The sequence below is a fragment of the Erythrolamprus reginae genome, chromosome 2, assembly GCF_031021105.1.
Source record: "Erythrolamprus reginae isolate rEryReg1 chromosome 2, rEryReg1.hap1, whole genome shotgun sequence".
NCBI classification, from domain to species: Eukaryota; Metazoa; Chordata; class Lepidosauria; order Squamata; family Dipsadidae; genus Erythrolamprus; species Erythrolamprus reginae.
In genome coordinates, this window is record NC_091951.1 from 264,980,130 (window position 1) to 265,002,415 (window position 22,286).

Consider the following 22,286-nt stretch of genomic DNA (forward strand, 5'->3'; position numbering starts at 1 on the left):
GAGCTGTTCTAACCTCAGAGAGATAACAGGTCAAACTAAATGGCCTGGTATTAACCAGGGACTATTGTTTTTATTTAAAATAGTAATTTTAGATAAGGTTTTTATTTAAAATAGTAATCGAGATGATCCGTTAGTGAGATGAACAATTGAACAAGATGATCAATTGTCAACAGGAATCAAGATGATCTAAGGATAGTTGAGGAAACACACATGGAGTAATGTTTCCCATATGTTATAGTCAATCAGAATGTATTATGACCACCAGCATGTGCAAGTATGGGTTGATGTTAATTCAGTGATAGGGGTAACCTTTTCCAATTTTCAAATAACATGTCAAAACCTCTCTGACAATACATAGTTAAATAATTATGATAAAGTCTGGCAATGTCTCAGTCTTACTGATAATGCATTGGTAATGCACAAGCCCTTCAAGGACATCTGGAGTACAAATGAAACCTCCCACTATACATAGACTAGCTTCCACAATAAGATCTGCTGATGCATTGATAGTTCCTAGGCCTACAACCTGTTGTTTGATGTAGAGCCGATAGCGTTTTTTAAAGAAACAGCCACACAAACACTTTGCAATATCAAATATTTAAAAAAAAAAAAATCAGCATAATTTGGAAGTTTTAAATTGAAATATAATAAAGTTACATTATACTCAGTGGGATGCCTTTGGAGAAGTTCCATTTAGTGTTTCTCAACCTTTCTAATGCTGCGACTTCTTAATACAGTTCCTCATGTTGTGGTGACCCCCCAACCATAAGTCTAGCCCCAATTCTCCCAACAAAGCTTTAAGCTGATTGGCAGGAAGGTCAGAGGGACATCTGAACTGTAAACACCTGATTTGTCAGATTGTAAAAATATGTTCCAAGGCGCCAGAATAGAAGCTTTAGTTACTAACACCATGGGAAATTTGTCTTTTCCCATTGTCTTAGGTGACCCCTGTGAAATGGTTGTTTGATACCCCCCCCCCCCCCTTTGGGTCCTGAACCCCATGTTGAGAACCACTGCTCTAGTTACAAAAGGCAAGGGCACATTTTTTCACTTGAACTACAGCTTGGAATAAATGATGTGTGGTGGTAGGGCTGCTTGTTTTTTTATATTACAGGCTGAGGGGTGAGATCTTTGCCATTTCAGTAATCCAGGGATGGAGTTCAATTTATTTCTCAGAATCTACATTCCATAACATAGCAAAGTAGATGATTTATTTAAAAAAGGATGGTGGATACCAAGGTTTGGACAAGAGGCAAGATCAACTGATCACCATACTGGAGCTCAAAAAAAAAATTATGAAGCATTGGGATTCAATCTGAGGATTTTAACAGGTTGTGTAAGGTTCCTTTATACTCTATTTATACTCAAGGTGATTATATCCACAGAAGTGTTGCTACAGTGGCATGCCCTTTAGATGCCCCCCCCCCCCCCGGATTTTATTGTTAACATTCTATTCAGGAAAAATGCATTGTCTTTGATGTTTACAACTGGATGTTTTCACCTTTTGGTGACAACCATGGAAAGAAGTGTTTGTCTCTTCCTCCATTCCCATTTGTAACTCTTGAAAGGGGAGCATCTTTTTGCAATTGAAATCAAATTATCAACAGGGTTCCATTTTTAGTAATACACGGTTAGTAATACAGCCAGAGACCAGTCATTTATTCCTCACCTTTTGATCACATTAAATATTATTTTATACCAGATTAAAATGATGCAATCCGTGAGCCAGGGGGAAAAAAAAGAGAAACCCTTGAAATAGATAAAAGGGGCAGCACAACCAGTGTATTTATATTCTATTATAAGATAGCACTACAAAACGATTACACCTGGCAACACACACACGCACACACACACACACACAAAGTGGCCAGCGGTTCGGCCACCTTGCCGCACATCTGTTGCTCCCTGATGAAAAGAGCCACGAAAGACAAGGTGCAAAATCACAGGTTTTATGAGACAGGATTTAAAAGGTATTTTTGCCGGAGCCGCAGCAATGCCAAACTTTAGCTAATTCCTCGAAAATAGAAAAGAATTCTTTATTGGCCAAGTGTGATTGCACACACAATTTGTCTTTGGTGCACATGCTCCCAGTGTACATAAAGATACATTTGTCAAAAATCATGATGTACAACACTGATTGTCATAGGGGTCAAATAAGCAACGAGGAAACAATCTATTAATAAAAATCTTATGGATACAAGCAACAAGTTACAGTCATAGAGTCATGAGTGGGAGAAAATGGGTGATAGGAATGATGAAAAGCAGAATTTCTAAGCTTTAGTCTTTTCTTCCTTGCTTGCTCTCTCGCTCTCGCTCTCCTTGTCCCGCCCTCCCCCCTCTTTTTTTCTTCCACGAAATTAATATAAATAAAATAGAAACTAGGGCAGCTTTAACGGGGCCCGTCTTGCATCGAGGAGTTTGCACGGCCCCCTCCTGTTGCTGCGGTTGTCATGGTTGCCCTTCCTTTGCAAATCGCCGCGCCGGAGCTCGTCTTGGGCCGGCGGGCGTCGAGCGTCTAGTGGCCGGAGAAGGGAGGGGAGAGCGTTGGCGTCAACCATCCCGGTGTCTGGGCAGGATTAAGTTTTCACGGTCGCCTGAGCGCGTTTATCCTGCAGCTTTTCTCTCCGGGCCGTTACTTCAGAGCAAAGGAAGCGGGGAGGGGGGGCGGCGGTAGAGGAGAAGAAGAAGGAGGAGGAGGAGGCGGCGGCGGCAATCCGAGGCTTCGCCCCAAAGCTAAGCAATTTTGCCCGCTGCTCTCGCGCCCTGAGGTGCGGGAACTCCACAGCTCCGTTGGGGGAAAGGGAGGACAGCAAGGGCTCCAGGGAGCGGGGGGGGGGCGCCATCGCCGCCTTCTCCTCCTCCTCCTCTGCTGCTCGGAATGCAGAAGCTCCGCCCGGGGCGAGCCTTCTCATCGCCCCGCGTTTGCTTTTGTTCCCGCCGGCTGCTGCCGCTGCTGCTGGTGAGGCGATTTGCCAGCCCCTGTTGCTGTGATTGTTACTCTTACGGGGGGAGGAAGTGGGGGGGGGGTCATTTCCAGGAGGGAGGGGGGAGCCCCCTCTCCTTCCCTTAAGGCTGGGAGACTAATGGTGGTGGTGGGAAGGTTCCCAGCCCTTCCCAGCCATATTAGCAGGATAGACCGCTCCGCTTTAGGTTTAAGGGGGGGGGGGGGGGGCGGGCCGAGGCTTTTCTTTGAGGAGGGGGGTGCCGTAATGCCATGGGGAGGGCAGCCCCCTCATCATAGCCCTCGCTGGAGGCGGGTCCGGAGGAGCCCAGCCGTAGTAGCTTCGCTGGCGCGGCTAAGGGAAGGTTTTAGGCCGCCTGTTGCTTCTGGGGAAGCGGCTAGGCTGGGCTGGCCGAGTTCCAGCAAACTGGGTCTCTACGTATGTTGTGTGACATGTGTCGGAGTTTGTGTGTGTGTGTTTGCAAAGGGGAGGGGTAAACCGGGTCCTCACCGAAGTGCGGGAGGATCCGAGGGAGATGCTTATTTTTTTTTGCTTCGGGAAGAAAGTGGGTGTCAACAAAAGGGCTACTTCCTCTGGTGGAGTTGGATTCATTGTGTTAGGGGCGGGTGGGTGAATGAAGGAATGTCTATATTACTATTGTATAGCACCCCCCCGCCCCACTTCTTCCTTCTAGCTTGGCCTTTTTTATGATCCTCTCTGTGCCTCCCCCCGTTTCCTGCAACTTTATACTTCTGAACCCCTGATGTGGCATAGTAGGGCTTTAGTTACGGGTATGTATGAGTTGTGTGTACATATGATGGATCGGCGGGCCTCTTGTTTTAAGCAGGTCGCAAAGTGAAAAAAAAAGAAGTTGGATGGCTGAGGAAAGGGGGGGGAGGGAGGTCTGCCCTGGGTTGCATGCACACTTTTAGTGGGCTGGAGTCGATTATGCAGATTAAAAACAGTATATTTTCTTGAAAAATGTGGGAAAGGGAATAAACCGAGAACTGCATCTTTGAGCTTCGGTGCATTAAAATGGAGGAAAAGCCGTACAGTATTTAGTAAAGAAGCTTGAGACTTTGTTTAATACAGAAGCTTGAGTCTATTGATTCCTCCTTCTATGTTTATCATCACTAGAAATAGTGATAAGATGCATTTCACACACACACACACACACACACAGCGGGTAGCTATGGGGGGGTTTGGGTTTTTCTGCAATAACTGAGAGTAGAAAATCAAGAAACTGATACGATAATTATTTCACATGTAACTACAGTAGAATAGAAGAGGGGCCATTTATGAATACAATTGTAGAGTGACAAACATTAATAGGTCTGCATCTGCACTCCATATGAATCCCAAATAGTAAACATTCTGGGATCTTATTACTGGAATTACACTACTCTACTTCCTTAGTAATTGTTTGAATTATTAATTGAAAAGTTGGGATAACTGAAGTCTTCATACTAGGGCTACACCCTGATCATGCACTCTATTTTCTTTGCAAGCCCCTTAAGCTTTTAATTTCAAACTATGGGCTAAACATTTTCTTCACCATATAACCTGGGTAGTTCCACAATCTTATTGACTTGTGTGCATTGATTTAGAAATATTTGTTAAATTCAACAGAGAAACAAAATAGTCTAGGGCTAGGCAAAGCTATATTTCAGTATGTCAGCATATATTTCTGTCTATAGTAAGTACTGAAAGAAGAGGTAAAACTTGTTTGTACGCAGTAGTTGAATTTTGATGGTGCGCAATGTATAAATTATCAGTGAAACTATAGAATAAGCATATTTTAATGCTGTGCTATGAAGTTCACGAGAACATTTCTTAGAATAGTGTGCCACTTGTCTCTTATAGGAATTTTTAAAATAAATAATATAGAACCTTTAAATATTTATATAAAATAAATATTTATATAAAATGGATTTATGCTTCAAATTAAATATATGAATTTTTCATGTATAAATGCAGTTTTATATTGGCATAATAGAAATAACTAACATATTAAACATTGCATTAAAGCAGCATGTCTTTTAGGAGAAATACTTTGTTAACGTTTACATATAACAAACAGACTTTCAGTTTGACTTGGCTATAAAGCTCTCTTGTATTTTCTTTAGAAGGTAAATCCATTAAAAAAATCAATAATCAATTCAATGCACTCACTAAAATAAATGTTAGCATATTAATGGACATTGGTATATACTTGTTCTTTTTTGCAAGTGGCAAAACTGCACAGTGAAATTACAGGCATGATGATGGGTAACCCAATAAATTAAACTATGGAATTTAGTTCATTGGGATCTTGCTGTTTATACTGGTTCGCTGTAGTGACATATTTTGTGTTAATGCGTAGGCTTTCGCCTTCCTGTTTGCTCTTCCAGTAAGATCACAGATTGGGTTATAAAAGGTCCAGGGGAAAAACTAAGACATTTAATGCAGGAGTAAATTAAATTATAAGCAGGTATTTTCAGGCAGATAATTTATCAATATTGACATAAATAAATGTTGATAATATAGACTTTCCTTCATTTGCAAAAGCTATTATATCCAGATTGTGTTGTTATTCATTGGGTGTAAACCAGTGGTTCTCAACTTGGGGGTCGAAGGACCATTTCACAGGGGTCGCCAAAGACCATGGGACAAATTTCCCATGGTGTTAGGAACTAAAGCTTCTATCCTGGCGCCTTGGAACATATTTTTACAATCCGACCAATCAGGCGTTTACAGTGGGGGTGTCCCTCTGACTTTTCAGCCAATCAGCTTAAAGCTGTGTTGGAAGAACTGGTGCTAGGCTTATGGTTGGGGGTCACCATAACATGAACTGTATTAAGGGGTTGCGGCATTAGAAAGGTTGAGAACCACTGGTGTAAACTAATTCTTGTAATTTTGCAGACTAGTTGCACCCTTTTAAAGGAGGATAGGAGGAAGAAGACATTTGTATGTTAGCTTGATGGTTTTTAGTACATTAGAAGAAAGTATAAACATGTAAAAATGGGAGTGATAAAAATATGGACTTTTACAAAGGCCTCTTAAAATGGCTTCCTATAACTGTGTTTTCAGATGGAGAGTGGTTGTATTTGGGAAGTGAATATAATGGCAATTATATTTACAGTGATGGTACCTTTTTCTAACACAAAGACTGTCTTAAAATTAATCCAGCTTTGTAATTTTCTTATTAGTGTGATACATTGCATTTTACTAAATTCGTTTTGTTGCTATTTTCTTTTTAACAGTCAAATCATTGTCCTAAAATGGCACTGAGTTTAAAGCTTGTGACCCAAATCAGACCCAGAATGTTCAACAGTATGTATCTGCTTCAGACTCGCATCAAAAGCGGGGCTAGAAATGTTGTTGACATTGTTTCTTTTCCCAGTTCCGATCCAGTTTTCACTAGGGTTTATACATGCCTATGTTTCCATCAAGGAGTCCCTTGATGTCAAGGATTGTTAAGTTGCTAGCCACAAGTGGCACGATGTTTAGAAGTGCTAGGGATCAATGTCATTTTTCCATGGCTAGATAGCCTGAGCAACAGAGAAGATGGGAGTTGCCACTTGGTGTCCCTGATCTGATCCAATTCCCCGGTACTTGGCTGAAGGATAAGCGCACTTCCGTCTTTTCAGTTGGCTCCACCAAATTATTCTTCTTCAAAAGTCCTCTAGCCTTCCACACTTCAGAAACTTCTGGCCACTGAAGTGACAAGAACAAAATGGTAACACCTGAAAAACAGCATTCTGGAACTCTACAACTTGATCAAAGTGCAGGAAAAAGGAAGCTGTCCTACACCTTCTCCCTTTTTCTTCCAGACCAGGGAAGGCAAAGTTGGCTCTTCTATGACATGTGGACTTCAACTCCCAGAATTCCTGAGCCAATCATGCTAGCTCAGGAATTATGGGAGTTGAAGTCCACATGTCATAGAAGACCCAGCTTTGCCTAGCCCTGCATCCAGACTCTCATCATGGGGATTGAAGCTCAGGCTGCCATCAGAAAGGAAAAGAGGCAAACAATCAAATGAAAAAAAAACTACTCACCACCCCTTATCACACTGATTCAGACACACCCCTTCAAGACCAGAAAGATAAGGAGGAAGGTGAATGGTCCATAGACAAGAAAAGAGATAAAATAGCTAATGCTCTAATTTATTAGTTAAAAAAAAGGTTTCTCACAATTTTGTAAGAAAGTCTGTAAGATCTAATAGAACAGGAGAAAACAGAAGGCCTACCCCTAATCTAAAATGTTCCACAGTAGATTATCAAGCTACATCTTCCATTTGCTCAGCTGTAACTTGTTCTGTCTGGGTTCCCCCAGACGTCAACACCAACTAAAAAGAGTATCCAGACACGCTGGTAAAAAGCAAAGTCATTTTATATCTTTGAAAACAAACACAGATAACAAAAACTGTTCTTACAAACTGGAATGCTATGAAGCTTCACAGAAAAGTCACGACAGCCAGACAATACAACAGGCTTCTTGCTGGTACACACACCACTGTAGATATTAAAACCCACGCCTCTCCCAAGTTTTCAGCCTTCGAGGCCACAAGCCAGAATCAGAGACGCCAAGGATCGAAGCAAGGTCACAGGACTCCCAAAAGATAACTCTCCACAATACAGGAAGGGCGGGCCTGCCTTTTCAATCTTTCTGAGGAGAACCACACCCAAACCCAGCTGTTGCCTATTAGGGATGGAAATACCTGGCTAATTGTCCCCTTTGTTGTGCTGCCCTTCTCTGCCTCATATCTATGATGGCTTGTGCGTTCTCATCTAATGACTCCAGGCTACTCGCTGGGGAGAGCTCCCCCCGGGGGGTCTCAGGCTGTTCTCCCTCCTCCTCATCCTGACATTCCTCTTCCCCATCTGCCTGGTCCTCCTCCTCCTCCTCCTCCTCCTGTTCCTCGTCCTCCCCCTCTGAGCATGGAGCCGGCAGAGTTCCAGCCGTTCCCTGAGGAGCCTCAGACTGAATCACAACATAACTGAACCCTGACTTGACACTCATCTCACTCTGGAAGAGGCAAAATTTCCAAAACAAATCACATCAGCCTCAGCTTCAGTTTAAGGAAGAATGCCTTCCACTAACACCCAGAGCAAATATGCAGACAATAGCAATCATTAACCTTTGTGTATGTAAGAGGCTAATGGAACATCCATCTGAATTCTCATAATGATGCATATTTCCTAAACATAGGGACCTATCATAAAATCCATTAGTCTCTATCTGTCTTGTTCTTCATTCACTCACCAGGCAACAAAACATCCTGAAGGTTTAAATCATATTTTAATCATTCCATATTCTTCATTTTTCCTAAGAAGAGCAGAGAATGATATAACATCCTGGATTTGAAATGAGTGACATCAAAAAGTAAGTTTGGGTGGGAGCTCTGAAATCCATCATAAAGTGATAAAAGCCCCCCCCCCCAATGATCCAGCCTCTCAGTTTACACAAGAATTCAAACACCAGAAGCATACTGTAGAATACTAGCAGTCCACATATTCATGGTTCTTCCACTTGTATTTACCGTAGTTCCCAATGAATTCACAAAAATTATGGTGATTGCAGTAGCCCACTTAGTTCCAGAAGGATATACTTAACTGGGTGACTTGCTCATTCTATTCTGTTGATCAAATAGGGAGAGAGATATGAAATCATCTGAGTTTCCCAAGGATATTGGCACTTGATCTATAGAAATAGGAGCATCATTCAACCAGTGCATCTAAAGGTTGTTAGGATGATGTTTATCCATTTTTGAAGAGGACCTTGATGTTTTGGGGGGATGTCAAATCTTGCATGTGAATAGGATTAAAGTGAGGGAGAGGCATGCATAGTCACTGTTGTGGTTAGCCCTGGCCCAGCTCCTGCCCCGAGGACTGTGGATGTGGGGGAGACATCCACATGCTGCAGGCCTGTTTTGCCCCCCCCCCCGGTGGAATCTGCTGATGAAGGCTCCTCTGACCAAGAAGACATGAGTGACAGGGAGGAGGAGAGTGGGGCAGACAGCTCAGAAGGAGATCAATTATCTAGCTCCTCCTTGGATTCAGAACAAGAGTTAATGATACAGCCACGCATGCGGAGAGCGATGCATAGGCAACAACAACTGAGAGATTATTATCAAAGAAAATGAGGCCACCTGTGGTTGGGTGGGGCTGTGGTAATTAGTGAGGCTGATATAAATAGCAGCCTGTGGGTTTGGCCATTGTGGAGGATTATCTGATCATTGTGTTTCGTGACTGCTTTACTGACTTTAACTTTTTGTGTGCTGATTTTTCCCACTTTGAAACTAAATCAGAGCAAAGTGTGTTTCACTTTGTGAAAGAAGGACTGTGAATTACCTCACAGCTGCAAGCTAAGTATCACAGAACTGATAAGGGACTTGTACAAATTACCAGTTTGTTTGGAGACGAGTGCTCTTTGCTATACCAAAAGAAGGCTTATTTTAAGTGAATTTTCATTATAAAGAACATTGTTTTGAATTTTCAAACGTGTGTGTGTCTGAAATTTGTACCTGTGAATTTTTGGGAGGAGTCTACCAGAGAGCCCTACAGAACAGTCACCCTCAATCTTCCCAGATTCCATCTTGCTCCAATAGCAGGACAGGAGTCAAGCCTGGGCGCAGTGGTTGATAAGAGGTCTTTCGTGTCTTGCCGTGCTCTTAGCATACCACATCGCTTGCAGAGATGAAAGGAGGCTATTCAGCAGCTGTTTGTTAATGCTTTTCAAATCTGTTGTTCCATCCTTATGACTCTTATCAGTCTCCCATATCTGATGATTGTATAGACTCAAATGATATGGATGAAATTCCATCCCCCTCTCTATCCAAAGCTTTTTACCTTCCAGAGCAAAGATTCAAAGATCCTGGAGAAGCTTGCAATTTCATTGAAGAGCTCTCTCAGTGCATCTTAAAAGCCTTACTCAATGTTAGGGATGTGGTCCTCTTGCTAGATCCAAGTCACAACTTATGCTTGTGGACATGCTCAAAGTCAATTTTTAAAGCAATGTAGCCTTGGGTCTATGACAGTGGCACCAAACCTTTGGGCAACAGGTACTGGTTCCACGGAAAGAGGTTTTCTCCATGTGGTTTTGTGTGCTACCTGCATCCTGCAGATGAGGTTTTGCTTGTGCAGCCTGTTTTCTGGCATGCTGCAAACTGGTGCCGGTCCACAAACCAGGGTTGGGGGTCCCTGGTCTAGGAGATAGGTTTTCTCTGTTGCTGTGCCTGCCCTTTGGAATGAATCCATTAACGTTAAGTTGAGAAGAGATGGTTTTTTGGGGGGGCATTGGAGCAAGATAATGAAAGAGCCCTTTTTGTTTTAAAGAGTGGTATTTGCCTTGGCTGTGTATTATACAGTACATGTTTTGTTTTATTGATTTTGTATTGCATTTAATGTTTGATTGAATTTTTTTAAATTTATGCATAGTTTGTTGCCCAGAATTGCAAGTTTTGACTGCAACAGTTGTATCAATTCTTTAAACAAATAATTAAAAATAATTAAAATTATTGAATTTTAATTAAATAATTAAAAGATAATTTTTAAATCAAGTGTATGTATATATGTTTTTTCTAGATTGCAAATGCAAAAAATAATTTTTTAAAAACATACTTTTATTCATATATTTGAATTGAATTACAAACACCGTATTTTTAGCTGAAGGAGAATGAACATGTTTTAAATCAAATAATAACAGATGATTGTGGTCATACCTTCTTATGTTCACATAAGCCTTGAAAATGCAAATTTAATAGACCCAGAATTAAATCAGCCAGAAGCTGAAGTCTCAAACTTTTTATGAAAACAATACAGTGCAAATGTAATTATCTGATGGTGAAAGAGAGACGTTGATGGAGCCAGATGTATTTCCTGGGGCAGCATATTGGATATAAAAAAGCACGAATAATTAAGACTTTTGTGCTGGCCTTACATATCTTGGCTCTGTAAATTATGGATGATGACCTCAGTAGCTAAGTAGAGAAACTCCTGTCTTAATGTGACAGTTCCCATGGTAGTCATGGCTGAGGTCATAGTAAGACCTCAACTAAGGACTTGCAGTTTGCTTAGATAGTAATCAGTAGACAATGAAGAGGATACAAAACAAATATCAAATATTCTGTGTTTTCTGGTATCTATCACAAACTAGCTACGTTTATTTCAGGCATGTAACACCATTACTCCGTGAGCTGCATTGGCTTCCAGTGTGGTTTTGGGTATAATTCAAGGGGCTGGTTGTTACTGGCAAGGTACTTAATGGCGTGGGACTGAGTTACTTCTGATTGTCTCCCAAATTGTCTTACCCCATCTTATCCAACTTGGCAGGAGGCCCATGCTTTGGGTACCATTGGCCATTCAGCTGTGGTGAGGAGGGCATTTGCCCAGGTTCGCCTGGTGCACCAGTTGCGGCCGTATTTGGACAGGGAGTCATTGCTCACAGTCGCTCATGCCCTCATCACCTCGAGGTGCGATTACTGCAATGCTCTCTACATGGGGCTACCTTTGAAAAGTGTTCGGAAACTCCAGATCGTGCAAAAAGCGGCCACGAGAGGTATCGTGGGGCTTCCTAGATTCGCCCATGTTTCTACAACACTCCGCGGCCTGCACTGGCTGACGATCAGTTTCCGGTCACAATTCAAAGTGTTGGTTATGACCTTTAAAGCCCTTCATGGCATTGGACCAGAGTACCTCTGGAACCGCCTGCTACCGCACGAATCCCAGCGACCGATAAGGTCCCACAGAGTTGGCCTTTTCTGGGTCCCGTCGACTAAACAATGTTGTTTGGTGGGTCCCAGGGGAAGAGACTTCTCTGTGGCAGCCCCGGCCCTCTGGAATCAATTCCCCCCGGAGATTAGAACTGCTCCCACCTTTCTTGTCTTTCGTAAATTACTCGATATTCACCTATACTGCCAGGCATGGGGGAGTTGAGACACCTTCCCCCAGGCTTTTTATATTTATGTTTGGTATGTATGTGTTGTTTGATTTTTTAAATATGATAGGGTTTTTATATGCTTCTTTTTAATATTAGATTTGTTCCACCATAATATTGTTTTTACTATTGTTGTGAGCCGCCCCGAGTCTCCGGAGAGGGGCGGTGTACAAATCTAATAAATAATAACAACAACAACAACAACAACAACAACTGTCAGGACTGAGAAACCAAGCCTTTTCTGCCTTGGCACCTGCCCTTTGAAACATTCCTCCTGAGATTAAATTGGTCCCATCCTTGCTGATCTTCCACCAGGCCTTGAAAAGTTGGTTTTATCCCTGACTCCTGGCTGTGTAGTTAATTGATTGGCTGCTCTAAGTTGATCTGCATTTCATTATAAGCTGTCTAGAATCGCCTATGTGAGACACGCAGCTATATAAAATACGTATTTACATGCATACATAGACATGTACATAGATACATTATCTCAGCGATTGCTAGAATCTTCTTTTTTTAGTAGGAACAGATTAGAAATTTGTTTCCCCAGCATTTCCTAGCTGTCGTACAATCCGTACTGCCTACAAAAAGCTTCCCCACATACCTCATAAGGAGAAGCTGCTCTTTTGTGATATCCAATGGACATCTTAGCCTGATATCTGTGTGTTAGCTTTAGCAAGCCTTGAAAGTCACTAACAGCTCTGAGGTAAAGCTTATTATGGAACTGGCTATCTTTGGCATTGCATGTTGGTTAATCTGACGCTATGAGCTTATAGTTTCTGAAGTATTTATCTAAAAAGGATTTAGGCAATGGGACTGTTGATGAACGCATGAAACTTTTCATTGGAGATTATATCTACAGAGAAGTCTTATAGCTGGTAGACGAGTTTAGTGGTGCATGTTACCTTTTTGATGAAATGATGAACATGTAGTAAAATAGTTAAAATAGTATGTGGTAGATAACAGACCTTTAAAATCCAGGGGATTAGTCAATTGAAGACTGACAGCTGTTCCGGGCTAAGAGCCTCTTGGTACAAAAACATTTTTTATCTTGATAACGTTTTAACATTTAGTTTGCTTTTCATAGTGTATCATAGTTTCAGATATTGAGATTTGTTTTCTTTGGATTGCTAATATTTTTATAAAAAATAGCAAACACTAATATTTTAAAAAATCTTACACAGAGATTTAGGAAAAGTAACTATCAGTACATAATTTTTCACTTCTGTTTTCTTAACATCTTTCTATCTCTACACCTCTTTTCTTCCTAGAGGAATTCAGAAACTGCATTTACATTAATACCAGCTGGGACTTCATATAACAAGATTAAACAGGAGCCATTGTTAAAGCGTTCTGTGCTAAAGTAGCAATGATATTGCTATGACACAAAAATGTAGCTCACTTACTGTGATGAAGTTTTTACTTATTTTACTGTATTTTTACCAGAATTAAAATCGACTTGTAATTGCAATGGATTTCTTTCAGTCTTGGGGTTTTTTTTAGGGTGACCCAATAGAATTGAAATCATTGTTATAATATTTATTTAAAATTATTCATCTCCTTTTTCCCAATTCTTTTTTTTAGGAAGATCCTATATTAATTAACATCTGGTGAAGTGGAAATTAAGCAAAAGCCATGTTGGAAACAATTGGTAAGATATAGTATTAAAGTTCATTTAGAAATACTAAATATATTTAGCCTACTTAGAATTAAATTTATATTAAATAGACTCAGTTTCATTCTCATGTTGAAGAATCATGTTAATTTAACTATTGATCTTTCTAACATAAGAAAAGATAGATGGGTATTCCTCAATAAATAAATCATTGAGGAGATACAAAGGAGGAAGAGCAGAGAGTATGCACAGCAAATCACAGTGACATAAAATGATTTGTCTCTCTCTTAAGTCCTCACTTGTATGTCACAATAGCATATCAGAAATTATTTATTTAACCATGTTATCAATTCTACATGGGTTTGGGCACTGATTCATGCATGCATGGACACCCAGAAAAGCTTGGGTGTGGGTTGCACTTGCAATAATTTAATTAACTGCATAAATTAAAAGGATAAAAGCAGCATTGCAACATAAATTACATCCCTTCTGCATTGGAATACAAAATTGTTGTGCGTGTACAAAAAAAAATGCAGAACTTGTTTTGTGATGCTCCAGTACTGTTTTCATTATTCTCCAGATGTTGCTGCTTTATGCATATTCAAGAAGGAGCAGATCTTCTCCCTCTTGCCCAGTATTTTCTCTAATGTTCTCCTGATGCAAAATATCAACCCAAATCCTCCTATATCAGTGACGGCGAACCTATGGCACAGGTGTCACAGGTGGCATGCAGAGCCATATCTGCTGGCACTCGAGCCATTGTCCTAGCTCAGCTCCAACATGCAAGTGTTTGTTGGCCAGCTGATTTTTGGCTTGCACAGAGGGCCTCCGGGGGGATGGGGGAGGGCATTTTTACCCTCCCCCTGCTTCAGGGAAGACTTTTGATCCTGGAGAGGGTGAAACATGAGCCTACTGGGCCTACCCCAGAAGTTGGGAAATGGGCCATTTCCAGCCTCCACAAGGCCTCCAGTGGGCGGGGAAAGCTGTTTTCGTCCTCCCCAGGCATTGAATTATGAATGTGGGCATTCGCACATGTGCGATAGCCATGCCCACTCTTTTTTGGCATCCGAGAAAAAAAAGGTTCGCCATCACTGTTCTAGATGATGTTGGAATGCAAAAGAATCAAATTGAGTTGGGTTACAAATAGAACAAGCATAAAACCCTGTGTTTAAGAATTAAGACTGTCTTCCTTTCAAATTTTGTTTGGTTTTCATTATAATTTAAAACAGTCCTGTAAACAGACATTTAATGTGTTGTCTGGGCTTTGTGCAATGATCACAATTTATGGAATTTATCTCCAAAATATTTTTCAACATATTGGAGCATTTTGGGAGTTTGGGTCATGATTTTTACACATGTATGATTTATATCACATAATGTAATAAACATGGTGAAGATAGCATGTTTTACTGCAAATGTTTCTACCCCACCCCAAGATATCCACCGAGCCCTCCAGGCAGTAGAACGCTTGCAAGCAAAATTACGAGAACGTGGCGATTCAGCAAATGAGGAGAAATTAAGTTTACTAAAATCAGTACTGCAGAGTCCTTTATTCAATCAAATCCTAAACCTACAAGCTTCTCTTCCACAGTCAAGAGATCAGGTAGGATAAGACTATCAGGAAGAACAAAAGGAAAATGCTTATAAATGTTTCTCAGATATTTTCATATATCTCTGTGAATAATTAACAAATGTATGTTGAATATTTAAACAAAACGTTACATTTGGTGGTGAAATTCATTGAGCTTCAGTAAATTCAGCACAGTTAGCATTTTTTAAAAGAGAACAGGTGGGTATTTCACAATATAAACGTTACTAATGTTAATATGCATTCATAATGTACAGTGATTAAAAATAATGCTTGTACTAAGCTGAGGATAATCTTATTAATTAATCGGCTGTCTTGCTAAACACAACATGTTTTTGAAAAGATAAAAATAATGTTCTTAAAACACATCATAAGAAGTTAGCCTTGTTGGAATTAATACTGCTGATTAAACTTGTGTAGGACTGATTTCTTAACCTTAATTCAGACAACATTTGACTTTGCTATGAATTAGCAAAAACATATCTTGTGATTGGTTAACAATCTAATATCAGAAAAGATAATTTGAAGTTGGGTATTTGTAGACTTTACTGTTGTTCCATTTTTGAAGTTCCTGCTTGAATTTGGGAGTGCTGAGCATACATTAAATAACCAATTAAATCTACATCATAGTTTTCTGACCCCATGAATGGATTATGTTCTAAGACATTCCACTCATGGATGGCATATGTCTGAATCAGCTAGTATATAGTCTTGCTAGACCAAAATGTTGCCGGCCAATAACAACAATGATTGTTTTGTTCTGCCTTTAGTTTCCTCTGTGGTGATCTGTCAAATGTTTGCATATAATATAAAGAGATAAGATCGCCACATCATTGTAAATACTGGCTATGCTTGCATGATAGCATACATATGGTTAATTTAAACATGGCTTTCTCAGTTGCCCAAATTTTATGGGATTGCATGACATACAGAAATGTAAAGTAACCAAATGGGCTGGATTCACATAGCATACCAAGCTAAACTGTGGTTGGTTAATATGTATAGAAACAAATTGCAGGGATCTATGGGCTTGTATCATTAATTGTTCCCTGGGGTCCTTGGTGCTCTCTGAGCTTAGTTGTTTTCTTGCAGACATTTCATTATCTAACTAGGTAACAACACCAATACTAAAAGGGAGTGGGGTTTGTTCTCTTTTTGTATACTTGTTCTGTTACCTTCTTTTCTTAGTATCACAATAGTAAACTTTTGTTTTTTTTATTTTGAGTGCAAATTATGATTAATATGCTTCATATACAGTGTTCCCTCGCTTTTCGTGGGGGATGCGTTCCGAGACCGCCCGTGAAAGTTGAATTTCCGCGAAGTAGAGATGCGGACGTAAATACACTATTTTTGGCTATGAACGGTATCACAAGCCTTCCCGTAACACTTTAAACCCCTAAATTGCAATTTTCCATTCCCTTAGCAACCATTCAGATTATTACTCACAATGTTTATTTATTAAAGTTTATTAAAAAATATTTATTAAAGGCAGACAAAAGTTTGGCGATGACATATGACATCATCGGGTGGGAAAAACCATTGTATAGGGAAAAAACCTGCAAAGTATTTTTTAATTAATATTTTTGAAAAACCGTGGTATAGACTTTCTGCGAAGTTCAAACCCGCGAAAATCGAGGGAACACTGTAATTCATGTTTTATGAGTTTGGTTTGTGCATCAATGAGCAAAATTTTAAAATCATGGTTTGTTGAAGAAGCGACATTTGTTTGCATATTAATCAAACCCCCAAAATTTCTTGCTCAATCAGGCCAAGACCATTCTTTAATCCAGCATATGGTTTCTAATAGTGGCTAACTCCAGAGCAGATGATTGAGATAGAGACCTTCTTTGTTTCCCCGCAGGTGACATTAGCGGTCATGCTGCCTTTGATTTGAAAGAAACCCCGAGTCTTCATGACTAGAGATATGTTTTTTATAAATGCATCTAATCTCCCTTTAATGCTACCCAAGTTTGTGCCCATGACAAGTTGTGGTAATGAATTCCATATGTTAATTATATAGTGGCTTTTGAGTGAGTTAACACTTCATGCAAAGCCAAAACCAAACCTCTTACGCTGATTTGTATAAACTGGGACCAAACGTGACATGTTGAAGTTAGTGGTGTTTATTATTAGCCACAAATTTGGGTCATGTGGCAAACTTTAATTAAAAGGAGAAGTAAAATCTTCCAAATTTATTCTCTTGGTCACATGACAGGGAAGAGGCTTAAAAAGGGAAATTTGGTGCAAGTTGCGTGCATTGCTGTTAACAGTGATTTATAAATATCTGTAAATATATTCAATATCTTTTAATGAAATTGTTCCAAAAATATTATGCAACAAATTAAAAGAGGAAAAGTGCTGAACTTGTTTTAAAAAATTGGAGCTTGAAGCATTCTTTGTTGTGGGCGTATGAGCATTCCTGAGAGCAGGAATCTGACCCGAGCAATGATTACCAAAGCAGGTTTTATAAAAGAAAGGAGATTTATTTATAGGAAATACAATATATGGATAGGCAGTCTAGCACCTAACTAACTGAATCTTCCAGAGTGGAATCAAATGAGTTTTTGGTCTCTGTGTCTCCCCCAGAGAAGGAAAGGCAGAAAGGTGTGAGCTCAGATTAGTTAGTTCAAAAAACAGAGAGGAGAGTGATAGACAAAGAGGGTGCACATTAAATAATTAACTCTTCATACTCTACTGATTCCTATCATAGATCATAAAGTACCAAAGAGTCACTGCCCATTGGATTTAGTCCTCCAACATTTTAAATGATAATGGTTTTAGCTAACTTTATTTTTTTTATTTGACCTTATGTCAGCTACGAGGATGTTAAAATTAGCACATAAATTGTGAAAGAGAACAGATCTGAATTCCTGTTCTTCACATAATTGTGTTGCTGCAACACCCACCTAGAATGTGCTGAAAAGTGAATGGAATGCAGTTGTTAGAAATGTGAATTGCTGCATGCCTTTGTATAATTGAATGCTTTACAAAGCCTTCAATGTCCCTCATATGGGAAGAAAGTGTAAATGTGATCTTTCTTCCTGCCCTGTGTTTTCTCTTTCCCCCTTCATGCAAGTAAAGCTCAAAGTTTAAAAAACAAATGCTGCAAACTTTGATTGTTTTTTAGCCTAAAATGCTTACATAAAATAAATGCAGCTGAGGTAGATTTTTTTAAAATTAGATAAATTACAAACTAAGTATTGAAGCATCATCTGATTGCAGTGGAAGTTTAAATATAATTCCAAAATGTATGTTTTTTATCATGTGAACTGATGTTTGTTTGTTTGTCAAACATGTACATAGTTGTTTGTATAAACATAACATAAGCAAAAAAAAGTATGGATAAATGAGGACAATAGGACAGTAGAACAGGGACAGTAGGCTCAGTTTGGTGCTTATGCATGCCACTGCATGCAATTTATGCATGCATCAAAGGTATTCTTTTATTTGTTCCCTGCCAAATTGTACCAATATTGCAAATGTTATGTACAGGCAAGGCGATTGCAGCAAACTAGCATAAGGAAATGTTTAGAATAAAGCAATGCTCCTTTTATACGGAACACACCTGTCCACTGGCCAGCTTGTGATCTACCTGGGATGTGCAACTTCCTGCCAGCTTCCCTCTAACTCTGTTGGAAGCCAGCTGAAAGTTGCAAGGAGGTTCTCGGTGACTCAAATCTTTGCTTAATGACAGTGATATGAAGTGTCAAGATTGCAGTTGTTCCGTGTCACATGACATCTTGCTTTACAACTGCATAGCGTAGTGACTGAAATTCTGACCCCAGTTACCAAGGTTAACCAACAGCTGCCTGTGGTTCTTTGTCTTCATACAGCTGTAAAAATTCATGAATATTTTAGGATAAGAACCACCTTTGAAGGGCTAATTCGTAGCTTAAGTTCTCTTGGAAGACAATGGAGGAAGTAAGACCGACTGAAATCAGCAGGATGTAATAGTCATTGATTTTAATTGCATTGGGCTCCACCAGAATATGTTAGAGAAAATGTAGCAAATCAGTAAACATATTTTAGACAAAAATATTTCACTCTGTTACATGAAGCTGTTACAGTAGCTCCTATATTAAATTATTGGTAAATTGATACTGTATTTGTGATGCAGATTTTTGCTTTTGTTCATTCATTGTATTGCTTTTGATTCTTCATAGACCAACATGTAGTGTTTCCCCATTACAGTATTTGTCAGTAATGTTTCTAGGAGAGACAGTTTGATTAAAAATAATAATGACGATGATATTGATTATATATTTAAGTTTAGTTAAAGACACCAGGCTGTGAACTGGAAGATTATGAGTTCTAGTTCTCCCCTAGGCACAAAAACAGCCATATAACTTTGGGCCAATTACTTTTCTCTCAGCCCCAGAAAATGAACAATGGGAAACCACATCAGAAAAAATGTTGCCAAGAAAAGTGCTGGGACTTTAGACAATTGTCAGGAGTCAAGATTGACTTAAAGTCACAAAACACCTTCCACTCTTGAGATGTTGTGAGACTAAGCTTGTGCCAACATCGATAATAGCTATCTTGATTTCTGTTGATCTTTTTAAAAAACTTGCTTGGATTTTTCAAAGCATCACATTCTTCTTGGTGTTGGGTGCCCAAAATATCCGAAGTTACATTTAATTATTAATGTTTGCAGTGAATAAGTGGGGTATTACTTTGTTTAGTATTAAATGATTTATTCTTGTGATCCTGAAGATCCTCCTTATAAGATCTCAAGTATTTCTCCATCACAACTAAGAAATTTTTTTCCCTCCGAATTTCTGATGATTTGACTTTTCACTGGTTATTAAGATAATCCATAAATCAATGAAAGCCACTTTCTGATTCAATTATTGTAGGCCATCTTCCCTAGCTGCAAAATTGTGTAGGAGCTATCAGCCACTTTGTCTGATATTATCTTTCATGCTAAACCAATCCTTTTTGTTCATGCAAGTCACTTTCTTTAATTAGGTTTAAAAATGATAATTAGAGTGGAGTGCCACTATCAATTAGTATAGATGAATTAGTAGTCAATAATACATCAAAAGTCTGCCATAGTCTGTATTAAAGCTTTTTAAAAACCTAATTAAATCTTAACCTTTTTGAATGGAACAAATATGAATTAAGATTCTATTCTTTTCTTTTATAACTAGTCTCAAGTTATAAGGGAAGCAAGCCTTCCCTTTGCCTTTTCAATTTTTGAGAGACAGCAGTGTTTCTTTCTTAAATCAGTTTCTTTCTTTACATTAAGAGTCATTATGTTTCCTAAGAAAAGAGAGAATAATCTGTTAGATGAACTTCAAGGACAGTGAATTATAAAAGCATGAAGCCTGACTTGCTTCTTAATGAAATAGTCTGCCATCTAGCTTCATAGTCTATCTTGGGTGTTAAACTCAAGGCCCTGGACCAGATCCGGTCTGTCGGGTGCTTAAATCTGTCCCTTGGGGCAGGCCTGGAAATATCAAAGGATCAGCCTGCAGTGCCTTTGCTGGCCAAAATGAGTTACGGGGGTGGGGTGATGTGTGGTCCTATTTTCGACTTCCATGGACTCCAGCAGCCAAAAATCGGCTGCGCTGGGTTCTCGTAGGCGTCCATGTGGCCCTTTTTTGGCCGGCACAGTGCTGCTGGAGGTGCTGCTGGAGGTTCTGCTGGAAAGAAATAAGGGGAAAAGCGCTTATTAAACCTGTGTCAAACGGCCACCATGACCATGCCCACCAAGGCCACTCCCATTCTTGGCCACGCCCATTCACCCCCACCCCTCCAAGGTCAAACAACCATGATGTGGCCCTCAATGATATCAAGTTTGACACCCCTGATCTATCTGATGAGAAATGCAGTCAGAAAAACTTCCAGACTTTATGATCTATCAACAGGTATTTTACATAGCTTTTGATATTTTTCCTGAAACAAAGGTCTCCAAATAACAGGTGTCACTCAGTTAAACATTTTAAATCTTATTCATCTCAGCACATAATTTGTCTTGTTGAAAGTAGTGGGACAAATGCAGTTAAAATATGAAGCTACCAACAAGGTGTTTTTAGAAAGAAAAAAGAATGGGTTAGATTATATAGTCCTTGAATTAAAGCCATTCGTTTAGTGACCCTTCGAAGATACATTGGCAGTAAAAAAAAGTGACACAACATTTTTCACACGATTTTTGCAGCATCTCCATGGTCACATGATCAAAATCCAGACTCTTGGCAACTGGCATAGATTTATGATGGTTACAGTGTTCCAGGACCACATGACCAACTTTTGTGACTTTCTCACAAGCAAAGTCAGTGGGGAAGTCTAATTCAATTAATAGCCATCTTACTAATTTAACAATTGCTGCAATTCATTTAATAGCTGTGGCAAAAAGGATCCTAAAATGGGCCAGAACTCATTTAACAACTCAACTTCAATTTTGGGCTCAGTTGTGGACATAAGTTGAGGACTACGTGTATATGCTATTATTATTTTGTGTTCTTGTGAGGATGTAATTGGTCCTTGTAGCTGTATGTAAATCCATGACATTGAAAGAATTGTAATTCCTCCTTGTACACAGGTGATCTTTCTGTAAAATAATTAAATCCAAAGGATTGTTTACTCTTAATGTTGTTTTTTATTATTTTGGTGCTATGTGTCATTTTTGGACATATTTTCCAGTGGTTATTGGGGTTTTTTTGTTTTTGTTTTGGCTTTTGTTCTTGTACAGTTAACTGTATTTTTTGTGCTCTTAAATTAAATAAAAAAAGTTATATACAACTTTCAGGTGAGCCTTGCACCTTCCATCTCCTCCTCCGGTGAGCACCTGCAACTTTCCCATCATGGTAGTGTTGGGGGCTCTTCACTACACAATGACTCCTACTTGATGGCTCAAGAGAACAGTAACCCTTGTAATGGGCTAGGAATTGTTCTCCAGTCTATCACTCCTCAGATTAATGGGAAGCCTGCAAGCGATGAATTTGAACTACTGATCAGAAATATGGCACAGGTAAATTTTATTTCAGTTAAATCTCAGAAGGTTGGAAACATCCAATTGATTTTTCCAATGTACTTTCCTTTACCCATTCACTTCCTCTCTTGGATTAACAATAATTTTCTTTGTTGTTAAATAGGAAAATCAATTTCTCTTCATAGGGGATTACAATCAGGGATAGCGTTTCCATATTTCACCTTATAGGGGAGATAGGTGGTTTAACATTTAATAAATAAGTAAAATTAAATAAAATCTGCAGAGACATCAGGG

At 39.4% G+C, this 22,286-nt stretch overlaps 1 protein-coding gene across 4 annotated transcripts in view; it reads left to right on the forward strand.

The window, feature by feature from the left end:
• Positions 1–2,873: 2,873 nt before the first annotated feature.
• MPDZ (multiple PDZ domain crumbs cell polarity complex component) overlaps positions 2,874–22,286 on the forward strand; it is a 116,345-nt gene continuing 96,932 nt past the window's right edge. For all 4 annotated transcript variants that reach the window (XM_070742566.1, XM_070742564.1, XM_070742567.1 and 1 more), the window contains exons 1-4: positions 2,874–2,959; positions 13,440–13,506; positions 14,907–15,073; positions 21,810–22,031. In XM_070742566.1, coding sequence (XP_070598667.1) covers positions 13,491–13,506; positions 14,907–15,073; positions 21,810–22,031 — 405 coding nt within the window. In that variant the 5' untranslated portion in view covers positions 2,874–2,959; positions 13,440–13,490. The remainder of the gene's footprint in view (positions 2,960–13,439; positions 13,507–14,906; positions 15,074–21,809; positions 22,032–22,286) is intronic.